This window comes from Hoplias malabaricus, chromosome 1 (assembly GCF_029633855.1).
Source record: "Hoplias malabaricus isolate fHopMal1 chromosome 1, fHopMal1.hap1, whole genome shotgun sequence".
NCBI classification, from domain to species: Eukaryota; Metazoa; Chordata; class Actinopteri; order Characiformes; family Erythrinidae; genus Hoplias; species Hoplias malabaricus.
Window position 1 is genome coordinate 26,891,292 of NC_089800.1, and position 22,725 is coordinate 26,914,016.

The following is a 22,725-nucleotide window of genomic DNA, read 5'->3' on the forward strand; positions in this document are numbered from 1 at the left end:
CTCCCCTCCACTGTGCACTGCTAGTCACACTATAAACTTCATAAGTAAGCTTAAGAGACTGGCCGATTAGTGTTCTCCTCAAACACACTGAGCTGCACAATGATGTTGATTTAGCAGCAGTTCGAAAAGAAACAGTGGCGCTTCATGTCATTGAGGAAGCATGTGCTGTTAACTCTCCCAGGGTTCCTGGCTAATGGCTGATATTTGCAATAATAAAACTGGGGAGACATTAAAAAATGCAATATAGAACAGAGATTTGTTCTATGCCTTGAATTGTAGTGTAAATATCATCAGTAAATAGTTAAAATCACAAAGGCATTAATGTTAACATTTGCACAAAATGAAAGATGCTTTTTGTTTCTATTCACTGACTTTGGAAAACATATTGCTTTAATGAACTATTGCACAACAAGTATTTGCTGAAGGTCTCAGCAATGAGCATCTCCCTTGTGTGTTCAGGACAGAAAGAGGTCAGTTTCTGGTAAGTCATGTGACTTCTGTTGAAGTAAAGCATTGCCAAAGTTTTGTTTTTTTTTTCAAATTGAAGAACCTCTGAGGGAAAACAGCTCATTTTGCTGAAGCTGTGGAGTAAGACCTGCAGAAGAGCCTAACCTCTGCTGGAATGAATCTTTTTTAATCTTTCAGAAAGACTCAGCATATATCAACATGATGTTAACCCTGTTTTTTGGGACTTTAATTCTTTTGGCAGCGGAGGCCCAGAAACCAATGTGAGTAACTCGATTTAATAATATCAGGAGGGGCATCTTCATACTATTGTAAAACATCATCGAACAATATGTCAAATGTATTTATGGGCAGTTAGACTGATTCTGACTTTTATTTATTTGTTCACCCTTGATTCAAATGACAAATTCTAACCGTAGTAAAAACTACAACACAATTCTCTCAATAGAAAATTCACATGCATGCTTTCATGAACTCCCACTGTTTGTTTACTGAACTGAACATGCTGTATACACTGCAAATTTATTCCAATATGTTAAACTCAGCAATAGTGAAACTTCCAGAATCAAAGTCCAAAGTGTTCCTCAAAGTGGACATGTTGAAATCCTGTACACATCTCTTATTCCACTCACCCTCCAGATGTCTCATAACTGCTCCAAACATCATCCATCTGGGGGTGGAGGAGACTGTGACTGTCCAACTGCATGGAGCCACTGATGAAGTCCATGTGAATCTGTACTTCCAACACATACGTGGTCAAGTGCTATCAGAAAAGAGAAGAGTGAGATTGGACAGCAGTAACCAGTACCAAGCCATAGTGACCCTTAAGGCATGTACAAGCATCCACGAGCAAAGGAGCAATAAATAATTTTCAGCAACAAAAACAGCAACATCTCTGATATATCCATATGTTCCACAAGGGCGGCACATTAGTGTTGCTATCACAAAGTTGAAGGGGACTTGGATTTGTGGGTTCGAGCCCCGCTCCGAATGATTGTTTGTGAGGAGTTGTTTGTGTGGTGTGTTCTCACTGTGTCTGCAAGGGTTTACTTCAGGTGCTACAGTTTCCTCCCACAGTCCAAAAACACAAGTTTGTAGGTGGATTGGTGACTCAAAAGTGTCCATAGTTGTGAGTGAATGCATGTGTGTGTGTCACCCTGTGAAGGATTGGCGCCCTCTACAGGGTGTGTTTCCACCTTGTGCCCAGTGATTCTGGGTAGGCCTCGAACCCACTGTGACCCTGAATTTGATATGTGGTTACAGATGATGAATGAATGTCCCACAATATTATTAATGATTAAATAGTACTCATGCATGATATTTTGCAAGTATTTTGAGCAAGGGTTTGATTTATTCTGTACACTTTCATGTAGCAAATCCAGCCTCCATATAAAATGATTCTCTGCCCCTGCAGGCTAACCTACCCGAGCAAAGAGACTTACGAAAGAATTTTGGAGATTTCTTACAACTTGTTGCTGAGAGTAATGTGTTTAAACATAAGAAGATGGCCAACATCCTTGTGTCCACCAGAAAGGGGTATATATTCATCCAAACAGACAAACCCATCTATAATCCAGGAGAATACGGTAAGAATGCTGTTCTGTAAGAGTGGTATGAAGTTTGTTGCATTATCTAATGCTTTTTAATCATGTAATATACTTTTTTTCAGTAAAATACAGGGTCTTCACTCTTGACAACTACATGCTGCCTGTAGATGAACTAATACAACTACAGATATTTGTGAGTATTGGGAATATAAAGGTGGTCAAGGATTATTCACAGTCAAGGTGGCCACTAAGCACAACGTTCAGAAGGTTTTAATATATTTTTACCAGATTTTGAGTAAGTGTGTGCATCCCAAGCCCCTAAAAGCTGGACAGAGGGGGTTTGCAGCATTTGCGCTGCCACACACTGGGGTCCCCAATTGGACTCCTAACAACCCGTCAAGATCTAGCACCATCGGATAAACAGATAATAAAGCAATCAGAGAGATTGGAGATAATTCCAGCCATATTTCAAACCAAAAATTCTTGTTTGTGTACATCCTTCCACTGTGAGGAGCTCCATACTATGGGTATGAAAAGACATGGAAGATTCAAGAAGCTCTTCCTGAAAAAGGAAAATAGCAAAAAATATAAAATATTGAAAATAAAGAACTTAATTTTTTTTTAGAAGCTGAAAGAAAGAAAAAATAATTTCCTAAATAAATTCTTGCAGATATCATTGGAAAACTGAAAATAAGTCTCCAGATGAGAGTAAGGCTGTAGTAAAGCCAAAGTGTGGAGGCGTTGTATGCTACATTTTTTTGATACTATATTAGTTGTTGATTATTCAGTGTAATTCACAGATAAATATGCTTTTGGATTTGCCTTATACTTATATATTATTCTATTTCATTAAATTATAATTAATTACTTTTTGACCAGGTTGACTGAAAGACTAAATAAATGAAGGGTTATTTTTAACCATTGCACAGTACAATGTAATGCTATATTAGTACATTGGTTGAAGAATAACTGATATTTTTCTACAGAACTCCAAAGGTCTTCAGGTTTACAGTCATACAATAAAATCAGACCAAATCCTGGAAAGGGGTATCACTATTCCAGATGTTGAGATGTAAGTGAGTTATTCATTTTAATGAGATTTAAACATTTTAGGCTAGATAAAAGTGTTTTTTTTTCCCCAAAGGACAACTTTACAAGAGAGGGTTTCTTATATACATTCTTATATATAGTTATATATTTTTAATTAATTTATTATAAAATATATTTAAATTAAGGGCAGCACGGTGGTGCAGCAGGTAGTGTCGCAGTCACAGCTCCAGGGTGACTGTCTGTGTGGGGTGTGGTGTGTTCTCCCTGTGTCTGCGTGGGTTTCCTCCGGGTGACTGTCTGTGTGGGGTGTGGTGTGTTCTCCCTGTGTCTGCGTGGGTTTCCTCCAGGTGACTGTCTGTGTGGGGTGTGGTGTGTTCTCCCTGTGTCTGCGTGGGTTTCCTCCGGGTGACTGTCTGTGAGGAGTGTGGTGTGTTCTCCCTGTGTCTGCATGGGTTTCCTCCGGGTGACTGTCTGTGAGGAGTGTGGTGTGTTCTCCCCTGACTGTGTGGGTTTCCTCCGGGTTCTCTGGTTTCCTCCCACGGACCAAAAACACATGTTGGTAGGTGGACTGACTACTCCAAAGTGTCCATAGGTGTGAGTGTGTGTCACCCTGTGAAGGACGTGTAGGGTCTGTTCCCACCTTGCACCCAGTGATTCCGGGTAGGCTCTGGAACCCACCCCGACCCTGAACTGCATAAGTGCTTACAGACAATAGATGAATGTTTAACATTTTTTATCAGTTTCTATTCATTCCTACATTGTGGAATTCTCACACAGTACAAACAGAACTGGTTCCCACAGTAGCAAATTATTTTTTTATATTTACACATTTACGGCTGTACCATAAATTGCTGTTGAATTTTCCACAAGCTCAAAATAGTGTCATTATAAATTAAAGAATGAATGATTTGGCTTTAATTATGAAGTGAATTCCATGTGTTTTTCAGGGCTGGCCACTGGAAAATTACTGCTTCATTTCCTAACTTTGCAAAGTCTGAAACTTCAGTGGAATTTGAGATCCGAGAATATGGTGAGTGTCATAAATATGAAGTGGATTGCAAAATACTAGGACACTTTCATTCAAGAAAGTCATATTTGTTGTGTAATTAAAATAAAAGACAGCTGAGTGTTTAAAACCATTGCCAGTTTCAAATATTACTTTTTATATAATTCTAGGAGGATTTGGCCAATTCCTTGAGCCTTAAAAAAAATCTTTGAGTCTTAATCAATTATAGCAGCATTGTGAATCTCTCATAGCAGCACAACACAGAATAAATCAACACCACCACAGTTGTGTAAACACTGCTGTGGTCAGTGGGACTGCAGATGTGCATAGTTCTGCAGTTTAAGTTTAGAAAAATATTGCTCATGTAATGTTTAGATGAAAAGTATTCAACCTGCTTGTCATTCACTCACACACACATGCATTCACTCACTCACTCAAATTTTATTATATGCTCCAAAGGGGGATTATTAGGTGCTTTTTACAGTGACATTGTGGGTCTTTGTTTCAAAATAGCATATCAGGTAGCATATCAACTGCCTTGTAATTAAACCTTAAATCTCCAATTCAGTTTTTTTTTTGTCTTTTTGTTTGGGAAAATTTTGGAAACTTAATTTAAAAACATTGTTTGTCCCTCTCCCATAAAATGCATGCTTTTTGTGTATTTTTTATTATTTTTTTTGACATTAGTGCAATGATACTATGTTCAGTTGATTTCTTTCACTTATTTCATACAAGAAACAAATAATTACTTCTCTCATTTTTACAATATAATGAAAAAAACAAAAAAAAACAAAAATGTAAATTATGTTCCAAATTATATTAAATGTGTCACTAACTAACCTCCCCATGTCTTCAGTTCTACCTTTGTTTGAGGTCAATATCGAGGCATCCAAACCTTACCACACTGTGAGCCATGATATATTTTCTTTCAGTATCTCTGCCAGGTAAGATTCTGTATTCTACCACATAGAAACTAATATCATCAGTTAGTAGTTAGCAGGCCATGTGAGTTATATATGCTTGGTATCCACAGATACACATACGGTAAAGGTGTGAGCGGTGTAGCATATGTGAGATTTGGACTGATTAATGAACAAGGAGAAAGGACATACCTACCTGGGATAGAAAAACAGGTTACAGTAAGTAAGACATCTCAATTTACACAAATAGAATATTTTATGATGTAATGTCAGTATTATTTTACATACAAATACAATCTTACAACTGCTTAATTCATTTTTTTAATTTATACTCTTTTCCTATTCAGTGTACTTCTTCATCTGATACCAGAACTGCAGATACTTGACCTTAACCCTATCCCTAACTTCAAAGACAATATAGAGTTTGATAACAGTATCAATATTATAATAGATAACATATCACTATAATGGAGTGTTTTTTTATTATTATTAAAGCATAAATAATATTCTTTAATGTACAGTTACACTACGTGCCCAAAAGTTTGTGAACACCCCTTAAATTAGCTAATTTAATTAGGGTTAAAGTGAATCTATTGCTGTCATTGGCATTGAACTGTACACACAGTTATATAAGTTGAATTGGATTGTTTTGGACTGTATTTTAGGTTGATGATGGCCATGCAGACCTTATCCTCTTTACTACAGAGTTACAGAGTGCTGCAGCGAATCAGAGCAAGGATAATATAGAGGGACATTACCTTTACATCGCTGTAACTGTTCTGGAAAAAGCAAGTGAGTTGCATTCTCTCCTGCAAGAAGATGATCATTTAATCATGCTTATTACTCTCACTAAACAATCTGTGGCCTTTAGGATGTTAATTGATAATGATTAGAAGGCACACAGACCTGCTATAACACTATGATCACCTTCTTGTCTCTACACTCATTATCCATCCATTATTTCAGCTGCTCTGGCATGTAGCTCTACAATAAAAATAATATCATTCACCACACACCAATCACTCACACACAAGCACCCCTCAATATGTGACCTGAAACACACAAACAACTTAAAACAGCCAAAAAAGTAGTTGCTAGGCCTTCTGGGAGCTTTCCTGAGTGTTCCCTGCACCACCTAGAGGCAGGTGTTGCCACAATATTATTATTTTATTAAACGTTTTGAGATTTTTCAACTTTGTCCATGATTCCAAATGTTTGAATTGCACTGTACACACACTACACTCTGAACTAGAAGCAAACACTATAATTTCTAGATATACTAGTTATCTACTGATATTTATCCCTTGGTTTACTGCAGGCGGAGATCTGGAAGAAGCTGAAAGCTCCTCAGTGAAGATTGTGGCCACTCCATATAGTGTTGATTTAGCAAAAACAAAGATATATTTCACTCCTGGAGGAACCTTCTCCATCCTGGTAAGTGTTCAGATCAGGTTTTATGAGGCTACATTGAGAGCACCGGAAGCCAAGAGAAACATTATTTTTACTTCTCTTCTTTCACCACTGGTTTAAGCTTAGTCTTGGATGAAAGAAAATGTAGCCCAGAAATTAACCTAATCTCTGCCGGGAAAAAACAACCCATAAAGTAAATGTTGTTACATTCTCCTAGTGCTTTTTCTTTTCAGTAAGTACTGTGAATATGAACTCAGGAAACTCCCTGAATATCCGCCTCTGTATTATTATTCTACAGGGCACCACCACCTACCCAGACGGCTCCAGAGTCCCACACTTACGAACAAATGCCACAATCATCATAAACCCAGCTGGACCAGCAAGCAGTTCTCTGACTGAGGAGAGCAGAGGGAACGATATGGGAGACATTGCCATCAGTTTTCCAGTGCCAAAAGAAGCTAAAACTATGTCTATAACGGTAAATTCGCTCATAATAACCAGGGATGGGGGAAAGGTACACATAACCTATACTTAAATAAAGTGTGGGCACTGTGTCAAGTCCTTGAATGTAGATCAAACAGGTCTCCTCTCAATCCTTGATCTATTTTTTAATCCAGATATTTACTCCTAGTTGTTTTGTTCTTACACTTTGCTGTTTTTATGAAGCAGGATGAAGATTTCTATTTACTCTTCAATTTACTCTTTTGGCAGGTTTCTGTTGAGGGAGGAGACGAGGAACTCATTGTTAGCAGTGCTAACATAATCTCCACTGCTATCATACATGTAGACGGCAGTTACCTGAGCGTGGAGGTTCAGCATCAAGTCCTGCAGCCTGGACAAAACCTGCGAGTCACACTCAGAGACATAACCACACCTGGGAAAACACGGCCTTCACACATCTATTACATGGTAATTCCTTGGGTATCTGTCCGATTTAACACATGTAAACAGGTGTTTCTCTTGTATATGTATTTACAATGCATATATATATATATATATATATATATATATATATATATATATATATATATATATATATAGATATAGATACAATGCACCAGATTTGACCTGATGTCAAAGCATATTTTGAATTAAAACTAAAGAATATTCTAAATTAAGCACGGGACATTACTGACCACAAGAGGGAGCTTTGCAGACAACTTGTAGTCCATGGCCCATTGGTTGAGAATTTCAGGTTTAGAGCTCTGACTGCTGTTATCATCTCTTTATGCAGGTTGTGAGCAAAGGGAGAGTGCTGGATGTCGGCAGAGTCCAGAGGACTGACCTGACCTCCCTAAGCCTGCCCTTCTCAGCAGACATGGTGCCCTCTTTCCGCCTGGTGGCCTACTACTACAATGGCGACAAAATAGTGGCCGACTCTGTGTGGGTGGATGTGAAAGATGTCTGCAAAGAAAGAGTACAGACAGACTACACAACATCCTTCAAAACTCCATATGATATGTTTTGCCATAATTCATCTCCAGAAATGATATTGTCAATAATGTCAATAATGACATTATTGGTCGTGTGTTTGTTTATGTTTTAGATAGAAATAGCTCCTTTCAATGAGCTGAGACCTGCGGAGCATTTTGAGGTGTCTGTCACAACTGAATTGGACAGCAAGGTGGCGCTGTCTGCAGTGGACTCAGCTGTGTACATCCTCAACAAAAAGAACAAACTGAGCCCTCAGAAGGTAACACCATAATAATACGGTTACTAGATGCTAATGTGGAAAATTACTTCAGTAAACACATAACATGAAGTCATTTTTTAGGAAATTTGACTCTCTTTACTGTAGTTACAGCTTCTTTTATGTAGTAGGTGCTTGGATATTTCTGTAAGGATTTGACGGCAGTCAGCCACACAGATATTTGATCCTGGTGTTGGATGATTAGTTGATCACAAATATTACTCCAGTTCTTCCCAGAGGTATTAGATGTAGGTGACTGCAGAGCATGCAGTTCCAGAGGCTCCACAGCCCTCTTTTATGTTTATTCCCTTTTGAGCTATGCTTTACATTGAATATAGTGTACTTACGGTCATGTGCAGCCGCTCTGTAGCTTTTCATTTCAGTCCATGCTTATGTAAGGAAACCGCACAAGCTATGGACAATGCAGCCCTGGTCTCAAATTAGGAATGAGGATCTGAAACCATTTATTGTTGTATGCTCCCTGGAAATCAGGAGTGGACAGTGCTTTACCATGCCTTTGCATGTCAAAGAATGTGATCATTGAATTGAACTGACATCGGAGTAACCTTTCCACAGATGTTTGAGATGATGAACTCGTATGATCTGGCCTGCTCTGTGGGTGGAGGAGAAGACTCTCTGTCCGTTCTTGAAATGGCAGGACTCACATTGATCTGCAGCTGTGAAGAAGAAACACATACTCCACCAGGTCTCATCTCTGAGTATTTTCAAAATCTAATATTACACACACTCAAGTAAATATTTGGGCTCACATAAACATTCAGACCTTCACTTTGAATCATTTCCCCCAAAAGGATTGGAAAACTCAGTATGAAGTATTCTACGGTAGTTCTAGAAGTGACTCAGTGCTAAGCACAAGTGGTTTTTCATCTGCACATTGATGCATGTTGTTTTGGGAAACTACTTTTAATTTTGAGTATGTATTTTACCAAAGTAACTAAACTAAAGGTTACCTGAGTATAGATTTAGACTTATCCTGCCACCTCTGCTAAAACCCAGCAGTAATTAACATGCTCAGTGTGATCAAGTCATTCTTTTTCTTCCTCCTGATTAGACCATAAGTGTTACAAAGAGTCAAGCCGGCATAAGAGGGATGTGGAGTTCAGCAAACTGGGTAAGGTCTGGATCTGCTATGGAAAGAAATGAAAATATTCTTGCGTATATATTTTATAAAAATAAACATGTGGCTGTGCTATTTGCAGTCAACAGCTTCAGGCATTCCGCCCGGAAGTGCTGTGAGGATGGAATGAAGCGGGGGTTGATGTTACATTCTTGTGAAGAGAGACTGAAGCAGACAAAACACCAGCCGGAGGACTGCAGACAAGCTTTTAAAAAGTGCTGCGAGGCTGCTACACTCCGGAGGAAGAAAGACAAACTGCAGGGCAGGAAACGCATGCTGGGAAGAAGTAAATATCTATTCCACGGTGTTAAAATAGGGCCGAATGTTTTGAAGAACTAAAAAACTGGATCTATAATTAAGAGAGAAAATGTGCAAATTGAGAACAGTGTCACATATGTCAAGAGTTTAAAAATGACTTTCACATTTAATTGCAGTCAGTCAGAAGTGTATTAGTGAGTGTTAGCTGCTGGTGTTGGATGGCAAGTGAAACATTAACACCACTCCAGCTCGTCCTAAATGCACTGAATGAGCACCAGCACTCCAGAGAATCAAGTCACCCTGCTCCACAGCCAAATGCTGGGGGACCTTATACTCCTTCAGCCAAGTTTGGTGATTTTAGTCTCACATGAGCATGTTCTACAGTATTACTTTAGACTCCTAATTGAAACATCTGAGCTCAGATTTACAAAGTTCTTGTTAAACTGAGTTGGAAACAGTAAAGTTTATAAAAGCAGGCATTATGAAAATTTATCGTGACTAGGCTTTTTTCTTATGTGAGCTTATGTAAGCTGTGTTTACCCGTCTTTCCTGATTTACGTCAATAATATTTTGCTGTAGTTTTACCCACAGACAGTGTGTGATTGCTATTATCTGAGCTGAAATGGAGATAAAGGGGAACTCATCAATTTGACAGATGTTCTTGTTTCACTTTCCTCCCTCGCTCCGTGCAGCATTCAGCGGCATTGAGGAGGAGGAGGATCTGTTCCAAGAAGATTCTATCCACCTCCGTAGCTATTTTCCTCAGTCATGGATGTGGGTTCTGTTAAAGCCAAACATCTCGGGAAATGTCAGGTACCACTCACCTTTGAGAAGACTTTAGGAAATATGACATTATAAATCAGTATTTCATCAGTGGGTTTGTGGTTGAGTTTAGTGCCATCAGTGGGTGGGAATTCACTCTGTGGAGTGATCATTTTAGTAGTGCATGTACTCATTTCTGGAGATTGAAAACTGTAGGATGAGTTAGTAGAAAAAGAAAAACTGTACATATATCAAGTAACAATGTAGTTGCAGTCTGCTTTGCCATGAAAGGTATTACATTATTTTTAATTACTATTTATGTTGGACCTTTTATTCTATAGTGTTACCAAAAAGGCTTAATGTTGTGTTCAAGAGGGAAGGGTCTCTGGTGCAAACCCTATAGTGTACATTTATAGCAGTTTGGGTCTCAAACATTTCCAGGTATTCCACTGTTGCTCCTGACTCTATCACCACGTGGGAGGTCCAAGCGGTGGGCATTTCTCCCACAAAAGGTACCCAGCCTGAGCTCAGTCACAACTCTAGCCATTATCTTTGAACTTTTGGAAATTCATTTCAGTGTTATATCCTTTCAGGTTTTTGCGTGGCGGATCCCAAGCCTCTAAGAGTCTTCCAAGATTTTTTTGTGTCTGTTAAACTGCCATATTCTGTCAAGAGGAACGAGCAGATTGAGGTTAAAGCTGTCATCTATAACTACAAGCAGCAGGATTTAGAAGTAAGGCCCTTCGTGATCTCTGATGACTAATGGTTCTCCATGTGCAACTAGAGGGTTCTGACCGTGCCTTCAACATGGTGGTAGAGAATATAAGGAATGCCAGACATCCAAAATATTTAATGAATGTAGGAATGAGTGACACATAAAAAAGAAGAACAGGCAAAATATGGGGTGGTGAAGGTTGTGGGGTGCCCGAGATTTAGCCCAACAAACAATGTCAATTATGTCAGTTGTGTAATAACTTTATATAGTGATGCTATTGTTTGATTGATCACATTATGAATCTACAACACCTTTAGTTTCAGTAAGCCCATGATGAAATTATTCTAGAGTAAATTGTGTGAGTGTGTGAGTGACTGAATGATACTGTAAAATTGTAGTTTGGTGTCCACCTCTTGGTAATGTAATAACAAAGCCTGTTAACATATAATGGCAACTACATCATGCTCATTTATTTAACCATTTAAACGCTCACCTGAAAACTAAGTCTCTGATACTGACACTGTTCTCCTCCAGGTGAAGGTGAAGATGCGGAAGGCTGAGGGTCTGTGCAGTGCTGGTGAAGGTGATGTGGTGCAGGATGTCTCAGTACCAGCAAAGTCTGCAGTGGCGGTTTATTTCACAGTGGTGCCTTTAATCATCGCCAAAATCCCCATCTCCATTGTGGCTTACGCCTCACCCAGCATCCGAGACATGATACAGAAAGAGCTCAGAGTCGTGGTACTGTAACTTACCTGTGATTTAACTGACTGTGACAATCATTCAAGTAGATGTAATGAAATTTTAAAAAAGCATTTTGCCGAATGAACTGTGTATTTGATTTTCAAATTAGGGGGAAGGTGAACTGGTCTCTATCCACACAGAGCATAACATTGAAGCAAAGAGTAAGACTTTTTTCTATCCACTGTTTATGACTATACAGAGACTATATTTGACACAACAAAGACCACTATTACTATTACTAACACAATAACCATTGCAATCAGAACTAGGAGAATAATGTTAGTAAACTAATTTTCTACAGGAGACAAACTGGAATTTGAAATTCCAGCCCCTGAAGATGAGGTCCCTGGGCAGGATTCCACAACCTTAATGAGCTTTAAAGGTGAGCTGGTATGGAAGCTGAAGGCATGAAGAAACAGACAATGTATCTTTCCTGTTTTATCCTGTGATGAGTAAGGTCGTAGACAGGAAGGTATGCCATCCAGACACTTTGTTTGGTCTGAATGAAATTACGGCAATTTATACAAAATTATAATCTTTTTTTTATGCCATCAGAGCATTTATTTACTTCTAATCTGATTGCTATTTGAATGTAAAGAGTGTTTTAAGGAATATTAGAAAAACTGTTTTTCAAGAAGGCGGCAAGGTTGCTCAGCAGGTAGGTGTCGCAGTCACACAGCTCCAGGGGCTTGGAGGTTGTATGTTCAATTCCCGCTCCGTGTGACTGTCTGTGAGGAGTGTGGTGTGTTCTCCCTGTGTCAGCGTGGGTTTCCTCCGGGTGACCGTCCTGTGAGTAGTGTGGTGTGTTCTCCCCGTGTCCGCGTGGGTTTCCTCCGGGTGCTCCGGTTTCCTCCCACAGTCCCATAAACACACATTGGTAGGTAGATTGGTGACTCAAAAGTGTCCGTAGGGGTGTGTGTGTGTCTGTGTTGCCCTGTGAAGGACTGGAGCCCCCTCCAGGGTGTATTCCCGCCTTGCGCCCAATGACTCCAGGTAGGCTCTGGACCCACTGCGACTGAACTGGATAAGGGTTACAGACAATGAATAAATGAATTAATTAATATTTTTCAAGAAATCACCTACTCAAGCTACAAGGAAGCTCAAGTATTTTAAGCTTTCCAGTGTGTTTGTGTTAGCAGCTGTTCATAACTAGTCAGTTCATAGATAAAAAGGCGGTGATAAGTTTTTTTCAGACCTCTACTCTATTGAACTGAGAGAGGGTTTCAACTTCTGGTGACCACACAGGACTCCTGGTGAATTAATCAGTCTCCTGTCTCGGTAACTAAAACAGAGATGTCTTGGATGTCTAAGAAGAGCTTCTTCTCATAGTTTGTCCAAAATAAGCTCAGTTTTTTATCAGAAGGGGTTTGTGGAAAATTTTTTTTAAATATTGTCTTTGCTGTCCAAGTTGCTCTCAAATCTTCACTAGAACAAAATATTCAAACATGTCTGTATTTCATGTCCCAATTACTGTGTTGTCTGGTTTTCACATTCAGAAAACTTCCAGGCACCACATCCTGGGGAAAAAAAAATCTGTGCCCACAATTGGCAGGTTTGGTTCAATTAAAAGGAACCCCTTCTGCGGTTTCTCCATTAGTGAAGTTCATTAGAGTAACAGTGAAGGCCTCAGCTAAGACCTCTGTGCCAGGAGCGAGCCTGACATATGTAGAACTCCAGGCAGTACAGCTTGGAAAATGAAAGTCAATCAGTTCCCTTCAGATTCACCTCACAGTGGTCAGAAAAACACATTGCATTTGCTTTTATTACCGTAAAGTGTCTGGTGTATGGTTCCAGGTGGAGTGATGGGGGAGTCTGTGGATAACTGTTTGAACCTGAAGGGAGTAGACAACCTCATCCAGCTGCCCACGGGCTGTGCAGAGCAGACCATGGTCAAGATGTCGCCGGCCATTAATGCCATAAGGTACCTGGACGCCACGCACCAGTGGCTGTCCCTGAAGGCTGAACGCAGGGAGGAGGCCCAGGCCATGGTCCTCGCTGGTGAGTGTCATGAAAGAGTTAAATAACAGAGTTTGCTACCACTGAATGGATCTTATAAGTAACACGCCCTTTACACAACAGGATACAACCGGGTTCTCACCTACAAGAAAGATGACGGATCCTATGGGGCCTTCCTAAAAACACCCAGCAGCAACTGGTGATTATTTTTACTTTGTTTAATCACTAATCAAACTATATAAAGGAGCACTTGAAAGGATTTTTTTTAACTCAAAAATACAGCTGATTGTGATGCTCCACTGACCTGTAATAGGGAGGATAGAGCCTCTGTTGCTGTTACTCTGGGTTCAGCACTGCAGAAACTGCATTATGTAACTTTCAGTAACCTCTCCCCATTTCAGGACAGTGCTGTTAAAGTGAATTACACTCTGTGTCCAGGATTTCACATCTAGGCTAGGTCCATAAAGGGTGACCTCATGTAGGATCCACAGTGTCTCTCTTCATACTGTGCTTCTATGATTATAGAATTGTATGTATAACAAGTCAAACATGTCTATGTCCAGAAGTGTCTACACAGTGGACATATTGTATTAACTCGTTTCTGACTGACCGCTCCAGGTTAACAGCCTTTATAGCTAAGGAGCTGACCAGAGCAAGGGACATTATTGCTGTAAGAGACCAATACATTCAGGAGGCTATGACCTACCTGATGTCCAAACAGAAAGCGAATGGAGCATGGGATGATCCAAATCCACTCTATGACAAAGGGATGAAGGTAGGAGAAAGTACTGAGAAAATCACATAAAATCATACGTTATTTTTTGACTATTCTCAATGCAGTAATAAAACCAGCTTTTACACACTGTGTCCTCAGGGTGGAGTTGGACAGGAGAAAGATGATGCATCTTTGACTGCTTACATCCTCTTGACAATGAAATATGCCAAGGAAGTGTATGAGATTGGAACAGACACAGAACTGGTAGTTTATGCAATTTTTTTGTAGTGTTCTCCCGGTGTTTGAGTAGGTTTCCTCCTGGTTGGTATGTGTGAGATTGTGAGTGACTGGGTGTGAATGAATGAATGAATGAATGAATTAATCTCTACTGTATGGTCAAATGTTTATAGACACCTGCTTATCCATAATTTCTTATGAAATGTATGGTATCAAAATATACATTTCACCTGCTTTTCTATGGTAACATCTAATCTACTTTACTGAGAAAGACTATATCAGCGGTTCCCAAAATGGGGGGCACAGAGCTATTGCCACGGGCTACATAATGTAACAATGCAATGAGGATTTCATTGCATTCAACCTTAAGAATAGCAGTGAAGGTAGGTGCAGGTACAGTTAATCCCATGCTTATCAATGAAGATTATAAAAGCTTTGTGCACCTTAAAGAAGCTGAAGTCACCAACTATAAGAAGTGTCCACAAACCACGGGGCATGTAGGTCTGTGTTGCATTGTAGTGGTGCAAAGATTTATTGTATTCGGAATTCCTAATCTCTTGCCCTTGTTTCTATATCCCTCTCTACCAGATAATGGCTATGAACAAGGCACGGTCCTATCTGGTGCAGAGCATAGACGGACTGGGCAAACTGAGTCCATACGCTGTGGCCATCACGGCGTATGCGCTGTCTCTGAATGAACCTCAGAACTCTGACTCCCGGAGAGCTCACAGGGTTCTGATGGAGGCTGCTAAGTGTGATACCAGTTACGGTTGCCATCTCTGAAATTTATAAACACTCTGCTGAACAGACATTCACAATACTCCAAAGTCCTGGCCCTTAAATATTGCAGTAGTGTTCCTGCTCTGTTATCTACGGTATCCGTTAGTAACAGGCTTCTTATAATTCTGTGATGCCTCAGTCGGCCAAGGCCAGGAGTGACACAGTGTGGTGCTAATCAACACATGCATTAGTGCTCCTTCAAGCGTGTTGAGCTATCAAAAAGATATTGTGTTGCCAGTAGTTTTAAGAGAAGCACAAGTTTACATCTGCTTTTCCTTACTGCCATAGGTTGTGAGTATATGACTCCGAGAAACAATACACATGGGGTCCACAGTGCCCCCAGCTGAGCAAAAAACACAACATTAAGGCTGAATTTACTTTATGTTTCATAGTGGACAGTGGAATATGAACTAATTAGATGTAATGCTACTGCTACTTTCTATGAGGCTAAATCTTGTGTCACTCTTTAGAGCGGTGTTTCTGGGACGTGAGTGGGACAGTGAAGGACATGGACAGTAAAGCAGATGCTATCTCTATAGAGGCCACTGCGTATGGTCTGCTGCAGGCCCTGACCATGCAGGACAAGGGCAAATCTATTCGCATCACCACCTGGCTGACCCAACAGCGCAAATTTGGAGGAGGATTCCGCTCCACTCAGGTATCTACAGCTGTAATTAAACCAGGGTTTCCTACTTTCATCTTCACTGAGAACACTTAGGAAATCTGGACATCAAACCCCTCATAAGAACAGATCTTACTTAGACAGGACTAGTGTGAGTCAGTTTGGTGACTCAGTAGTGTCCCTAGGTGTGAGTGAATGTGTGGGTGTGTGTCGCCCTTTGAAGGACTGGCACCCACTCCCGGGGGGGTTCCTGTCTTGTGCCCAGTGATACCGGGTAGGTTCTGGACCCACCGCGACCCTAAACTGGGTAAGGGTTATAGATAATGACTGAATGTATGAATAATTCAGATCAATAGCTTCCACAACCACCACATGCTCCAGACCCTGATCAGGATTACAGAAGATAATAATCCTCAAAAATAAATAATTTACAGATAAAATAATGGAGAGTGGGTCTTTGGAGTCAGTGTTTGATTTAAATAATGTCTTTTTTTTTTAAATCCTCTGCTCTGTAGGACACGGTGGTAGCCCTTGAGGCTCTGTCAGAGTTCAGCATTCAGGAAAACGATGTGGAGGACCTGGACCTGACGGTGGAAATGTGTCTGAATGGCGGGAAAACACAGAACATGCATTTAAACATGCACAACGCTCTGACCCAAAAAGCCGTTCAGGTCATTTATAGGACAACCTCTGCCCCAAGTAGAGGATTTGAATGTTTGCATCAATGCATAAAAAGATTTTTTATTTTTTTTTTCTAAACAACTTCTAAAGATCTAATAACTCACTCAACAGGTCAAAGATGTAGGCAAAGTAGCACTCAACGTAAGGGGACGAGGCAAGGGGACGCTATCAGTAAATAATCTCTACATCTACATCATTTACATCTATGTTTTCTTGATCCCATATTTAACATATTGTTTTTTATATATGTATTGTTTTTTTCCCACTTTGAACAGGTTCTACAAATCTACAGATCTCTGAGAAAGGACGAGTCGCACTGTGACCTTTTCGACCTCAGTGTTATAGTGGAAGGGGAGCTTGTGCTCAGTAAGTATCCAGGTTTTGAAAAATGTAAGTGCAATTTGTAACACAGAGATAAGTGCAACAGTGACATCTCTGAAAGTGTCAGAGAACTTACTGAAAATATCAAGATAAAAACTGTAAATTTAGTCATTTCATATGTTAAGGTACACCCTATAATCATCAATGTATAGCATGTTATTGGTGGGTTAATTCATTAAATGGTTAAATTTATTTACAAATATTTGCTGGAGCTGACAAGGTTAATTTTGACTGATGGAAGAGATAACATGAGGTCAATATCTGGCAAAATCTGAGGTTTAACAGTAGATGGATGTAGGTTCACTATTTGGCAACTAGTTGCCCTTTCTTACTTTTGTGTTATATCTGATTAACTAATAGATTTTTAACACTTATAAAAGTGTAGCCTTATACTGAAGTGGTACCACAGATGTTCCTTTAGCAACTGCAGAAGCCAATTACGCGCTCGTACATTTCCCACCACGCATGACTGGGGAATCATCAGGGATTTAACTTAATGGGCTTATGAGCTTAATGGGAGTTTGGATGTTTATGACATAAGCATAAATAATGGACAGTGATGTAAAGAAATTCTTTTTTTTTGGTTCTTCAAATATGGCAGTGTACATCTCCCCAACATTTTGCAATGTGAATTTCTCCTCAGGGTTATTCAAGAAACAATTATGAATAATGTCCAATAGCTATTAAACTAGACTGTAATTTAAAGGAACACTAGTATTTCTACCTTAAAATTACTGTTTCTAAATGATTGTGATGTGACACGCATCTGTAGAGGGAGAATAGAGCCTTTGTGGCTGCTATGCTGGGGCCTCTACTGGTTTACTGCTCTCAGCAACTTCTGAAACGTCTGAGGCGGCGGACCAGGCACATGCACAGATAGACACCTAGTGGTGCTCAAGCACCTGCCCCTTTCTGCTAGGGCCCTTTTTTCCCCATTCATCATCATTTACAAATAAAAATTACCCTCGCTGTCATAAATTCCCCCCAAATGTGTTTAGATATCTGACTGGCATTTATTTGAGTTCTTGTGAGAACTCTGCGTCACACCCACTGAAAAGCTTGCAATTTCATACAAAGAGCATCCATGCAAGTTAAATATCCTGTTTCCATGTGTTGCGGTGTTAGTTAGTGATAAGTTTTGTTGATAAAAGTGTTATAATCAGTTTTTGAGAGTTACTGAGCAGTGAGCCAGGGTTTGTGGCTACTAACTTTAGCTGGATTAGCTAGCCAACTTTCTCGCATTAGACATCAATTCTAGTAATAAGTGCTTTTTGCCAGTTGTGGATTAAATGACTAAAGTTACACTTTGTGTCGGTGCTTTGTTGAGGACAGTGTTATAAGATTTGAGAGTTACTGATGAACGAGGGCAAGTGGTAGCACCTCCTTACTTTAGCCGGGTTAGCTCAGATTTTGTGTTGGAAATTGATTATTTTTTGGTCGGTTGCTGTGGTTATAATGGCTAGCTCAACATCAGCAGAAGCCCAGAGAGCTGTTTGCGACTTATGTAAACATCACTCGATGAATGAGTGAGTGAGTCAGAGAGAGAGAGAGAGAGAGATTAAGACAGGGGTGTGTGTGTTTTTCTGTGAGTAAGAGACAGGGAGAGTGTGTGTTAGCAGAAGTTAGAAGAAGCGAGTGATAGAAAGGGAGAGAGAGAGATGTGTGTGAAACTTGATTTCACGACAGTACTCTAAATGTGAATTACACTCAGGTAGGGGGTGGTCATGAGACAAAAACCTTTTTACATTGTATTCCTTTAAGTCATTGTGATTGGCAAAGAATAGAAAATGCAGTCTACACTTTAACTTTGTGACATTCTGCAGAAACCACTGATGAGGAGGAGCAGTTGGATGATTATTACAACTACGAAACTTATGAATCGCTAGAGAGGAGAGATGAGCCCATCAGTCATGGAGACTGGTTTGATCTTCGCTCTCGTAGAAAGAGATATGCTCCGGAGCAGCCCAAGAAAGAGAACACACTGGTTTATACTGTGTGCTTGGGGTGAGCAGGAGTTCACATAAAACAGCACATACACATTTCAATAACTGACTTTCTTAAAGGCTAATCTTAATACTTAGAGATTACCACTTTCACTGAAAAGTGAAAAAAAAATTAGTTGGTAAATTTTGCTGGAGAAGTCGGTGGTGAAAATTTGGAAATGAAAAATGTGGTCAGTAGATGTTAGTGTGGGGCAGCATGGTGGTGCAGCTGGTAATGTTGCTGGGGTTGTGGGTTTGAGTCCCACTCTGGGTGACTGTCTGTGAGGAGTTTCAACTTTGCACAAAAAATGATCCTTTATTGCCCTCATTAGAAAATTCATTAAGATCATTCTTCAACTTCGGGAACAGGTAAAATCTCTGTAGGGTGGAGGGCTAATGTCTTTGAATCTACAGCGCGATAATCACATTTCTTCAACACACTTGTGTTACTCGGAATGGACTAGTTTCCATAGCAACTGCAACAAAACTAATGGTTTAATTAATGAGCTAATGTTTTCTTAATATCCCTCAGAAAGAGTCACTTCCTAGGACCTTTATAAAATTACCTTGAGCCCATAAACACCTATAATAACCGGATCCACTCCTCCTCCACTTGTAAAAACTGACCTGTGCTAATGCAGACCTATCCAAAGTGTCAAGCAAATGTTAAGGGAAAAGTTCACATGATGATTGGCAACAATACAACTTCTGTTCAGTTGCAGAACTATTTTGGAGCCAAAAATATTATATCATATTATTAGACAAAGAAACAAATAATAATCTAATAAATTCTGCTTGTACAAATGCATAAAAGCAATATCACCTTGAAACCATTGTTGCAGGTTGAAATCTGCAAATTCCAGCGGCATGGTCGTGGTGGACATCTCTCTCCTGAGTGGACTCACACCAAATATCCAGGATCTGGAAGACGTATGTTATTCTTACAGATAACTGGTGAGAGAGTCTATAAAGCAGTGTTGCAACCTATATTTGTTTTCTCTCCGTAGAACGTAAAGGGAACTGAGAAGTACATCGATCATTATGATGTCCATCACAACAAAGTTTTTCTGTATTTTAATAAGGTAATGTTTGGCTATTTACTGTTTTAGGGTATTATTTCTCCATTGTATTACTATAAATTACATGTTATCTACATAGTTTGGTGTTAGTACACAAGTTGAATCTGTTTACATGTATGGAGGGCAATACCATTTTTTTTACTATTATACCTTCTGCTTCTTCTCTACAGCTGACCGAAGAAAGGAATTGTGTCCGGTTCCGTGCAGACCAGATTATCCCTGTGGGACTTGTCCAGCCAGCAGCTGCGGTCATTTATGACTACTACAGTCCAGGTAATCGGCCAGTTCACTGCTTCAATAAAGATAGCGTAATCAGTGTTCACTCAGTGTTTTCTTCACAGACAGGAGATGCAGTGTGTTCTACACAGCGCCCAAGAGCAGCTCCATGCTGTCCAAACTGTGCGAAGCGGATGTGTGTACCTGTGCTGAAGGTGAGTGTGGCGTCCATCCGAGTCGGCATAAGGATCTTAGCTGCACAACCTGAATTTAAATAGCATTAAAACTTTCAGCAGTGAGAGGAACACATTTCTAAGCTGACCATATTAGTCCTGCTACTCTACACCTTCCTGACCACCCACAATTTACTTCACTGCAGGTGGCTGTCCACAAATGAAAGTGACTTTTAGCAAGAATATGAAAAAGTACACTCGCAGAGGTTATGCATGCTTTTCTCTTGTTGTGAATTACGGTAAGGACATTTCGTATATCAAATGATACTCCAGCATATGGTTTATTAACTGAGAAACAATGAAGGAATTCCCTTCTACAGCTTACAAGGTCAAGATTCTCAACTCCAGTGATGATGGCGTCTTTACAACATATTCCACATTAATCACTAGTGTCCTTCAGATAGGTGAGACTCTTACAATTACACTATATGTACACACAAAAATGTCACTGGACTTACATTCTCTAAACTAACACAAACAACAGGCAAGGATGCTATGATCCAGAGAGGTGCCTATCGAGAGATGGTCCAGCGAGCGACCTGTGTTGATGTGGACCTGAAGAATGATGCAGAATATCTGATCATGGGAAGAGATGACAGCATCACTGAAGGGAAAAACAAGTAGGTTATGTTCACTGCAGTGAGGAAATGATCATGTTACCATCTTTTTTTTTTTGTTGCTAATATTATTCAGCTTGCTTTTGAAAGATACTTGTGAATGACCTGTGTCTGATTGGTTGCTAGTTACTGTGCCTTGTTCATAAAGTGGTGGAGGCACTCATTAACTCTAGCATCATTTAGGGCTGGACAATAATTCAATATCAATGTATAATCGCAATATAAAATGTTTCAATAACAATTATATCATTTTTATACACATTTTCAATATTTCAGTGTACATTATTACATCTGCCACTGACTCACGTACTTTACAGAGCTCTGCCATCAGTTAATTACATTCAATATTAAAGTTAGTATAAAAATATTAAGATCACACAGTGGGCAGGGTGCCAGTCCATCACAGGTCATCTCACACTCACCCAGTCACTCACACAAGTTTTTGGACTGCAGTGGAAACCCACATAAACACCGGGAGAACACTGAACTCCTCACAGACAGTGTTCTGAGATGGGGATTGACCACAGGACCCGGAGATCCTGGATCTGTGTGACTCTGTGCTAAGTTTTTAAAGTGGGAAATAATGCATGCATTCACATTCACATAGAAGACCTTTGAGATAATGTGGTGTTTGTGTTTTTCAGGTTTAAGTACATTTTGAACAATAAAATGTGGATTGAGGAGGTGCCGCCAGAAAAGAAATGCAAGGCCTCCAGAAACCGGGTGGCGTGTCAAGATCTGAAGGACTTCATGGACCAACACGTTTTACAGCAGTGTTCGCAGTAGACGTCAGAGCAGAACAGGACAAATAGAGTGAGTGCGGGATATGAACAAAACCACTGGGAGGACAACACTTGGCTGAGTAAATCGTGTGCTTTTATTTTCAGTGCATATGACAAAGAAAAAAAAAGCGGTTTGTGGAACAGCACAGTTCAAAGTTCAGCAGAAGCATGGCATAGCTTTGTCGATGTTCGTGTTTGTCAATGTTGAGCACAAATAGGACCTTTCATATCTAAAAAGTAAATCTAGAGACTATAACTTCTGGAATGAACTTTTAGTCTTTGATGTTACGTCATAATGCATTACCTAACAAAGATTATAGCACAATGATATGTAGACACATGTGAGATTAACCACCGAGTCCCTGCATTGTTTTGACTGAAGCATTAAAAGTTTATATATGTCACAAGAAATGTCTTGAAAAGTTTTCCATGAACGAGCAGTACTGAGACTACGGCGTCAAATTTAAGTTGAAACTGAAAATAAATACGGTCTATTGAAATGTCTGCCATTAACGTTAGCCTGAGTAAAGATGTTATTTCTTATAAAGAACATTAAAATACAAAAAGCTTTTTCGGAATTCCAGTCCAGGTTTGGGTAGGGACCAGTGGTTTCAATGGCTTTTTGTAGGGTTAATCTAGGCTTAGGTCAACTACATTTGACTTCAAAAATTAAGCAACATACAGAGCATTTGAAGATTAGCTAAAAATCATAAGAAGTAGAACTATTTACACTTCTAATGAC

At 39.7% G+C, this 22,725-nt stretch overlaps 1 protein-coding gene across 1 annotated transcript; it reads left to right on the forward strand.

Moving 5' to 3' along the window:
- Positions 1–565: 565 nt before the first annotated feature.
- Positions 566–22,432, forward strand: c4 (complement component 4). Its single transcript, XM_066660960.1, has 41 exons — positions 566–728; positions 1,105–1,294; positions 1,880–2,051; positions 2,135–2,205; positions 2,999–3,084; positions 4,010–4,092; positions 4,925–5,012; positions 5,102–5,207; positions 5,654–5,780; positions 6,307–6,422; positions 6,697–6,876; positions 7,110–7,307; positions 7,633–7,815; positions 7,945–8,091; positions 8,665–8,794; positions 9,161–9,220; positions 9,309–9,512; positions 10,177–10,297; positions 10,688–10,758; positions 10,840–10,979; positions 11,496–11,699; positions 11,812–11,863; positions 12,004–12,084; positions 13,497–13,700; positions 13,782–13,857; positions 14,277–14,433; positions 14,533–14,637; positions 15,199–15,373; positions 15,861–16,048; positions 16,528–16,683; positions 16,805–16,864; positions 16,969–17,059; positions 18,898–19,078; positions 19,899–19,986; positions 20,064–20,138; positions 20,306–20,408; positions 20,477–20,566; positions 20,731–20,823; positions 20,905–20,988; positions 21,069–21,204; positions 21,846–22,432. Exons 1-41 carry the CDS (start codon positions 667–669, stop codon positions 21,985–21,987), a joined length of 5,076 nt encoding a protein of 1,691 aa, XP_066517057.1. The 5' UTR covers positions 566–666; the 3' UTR covers positions 21,988–22,432.
- The last annotated feature ends 293 nt before the right edge of the window (positions 22,433–22,725 follow it).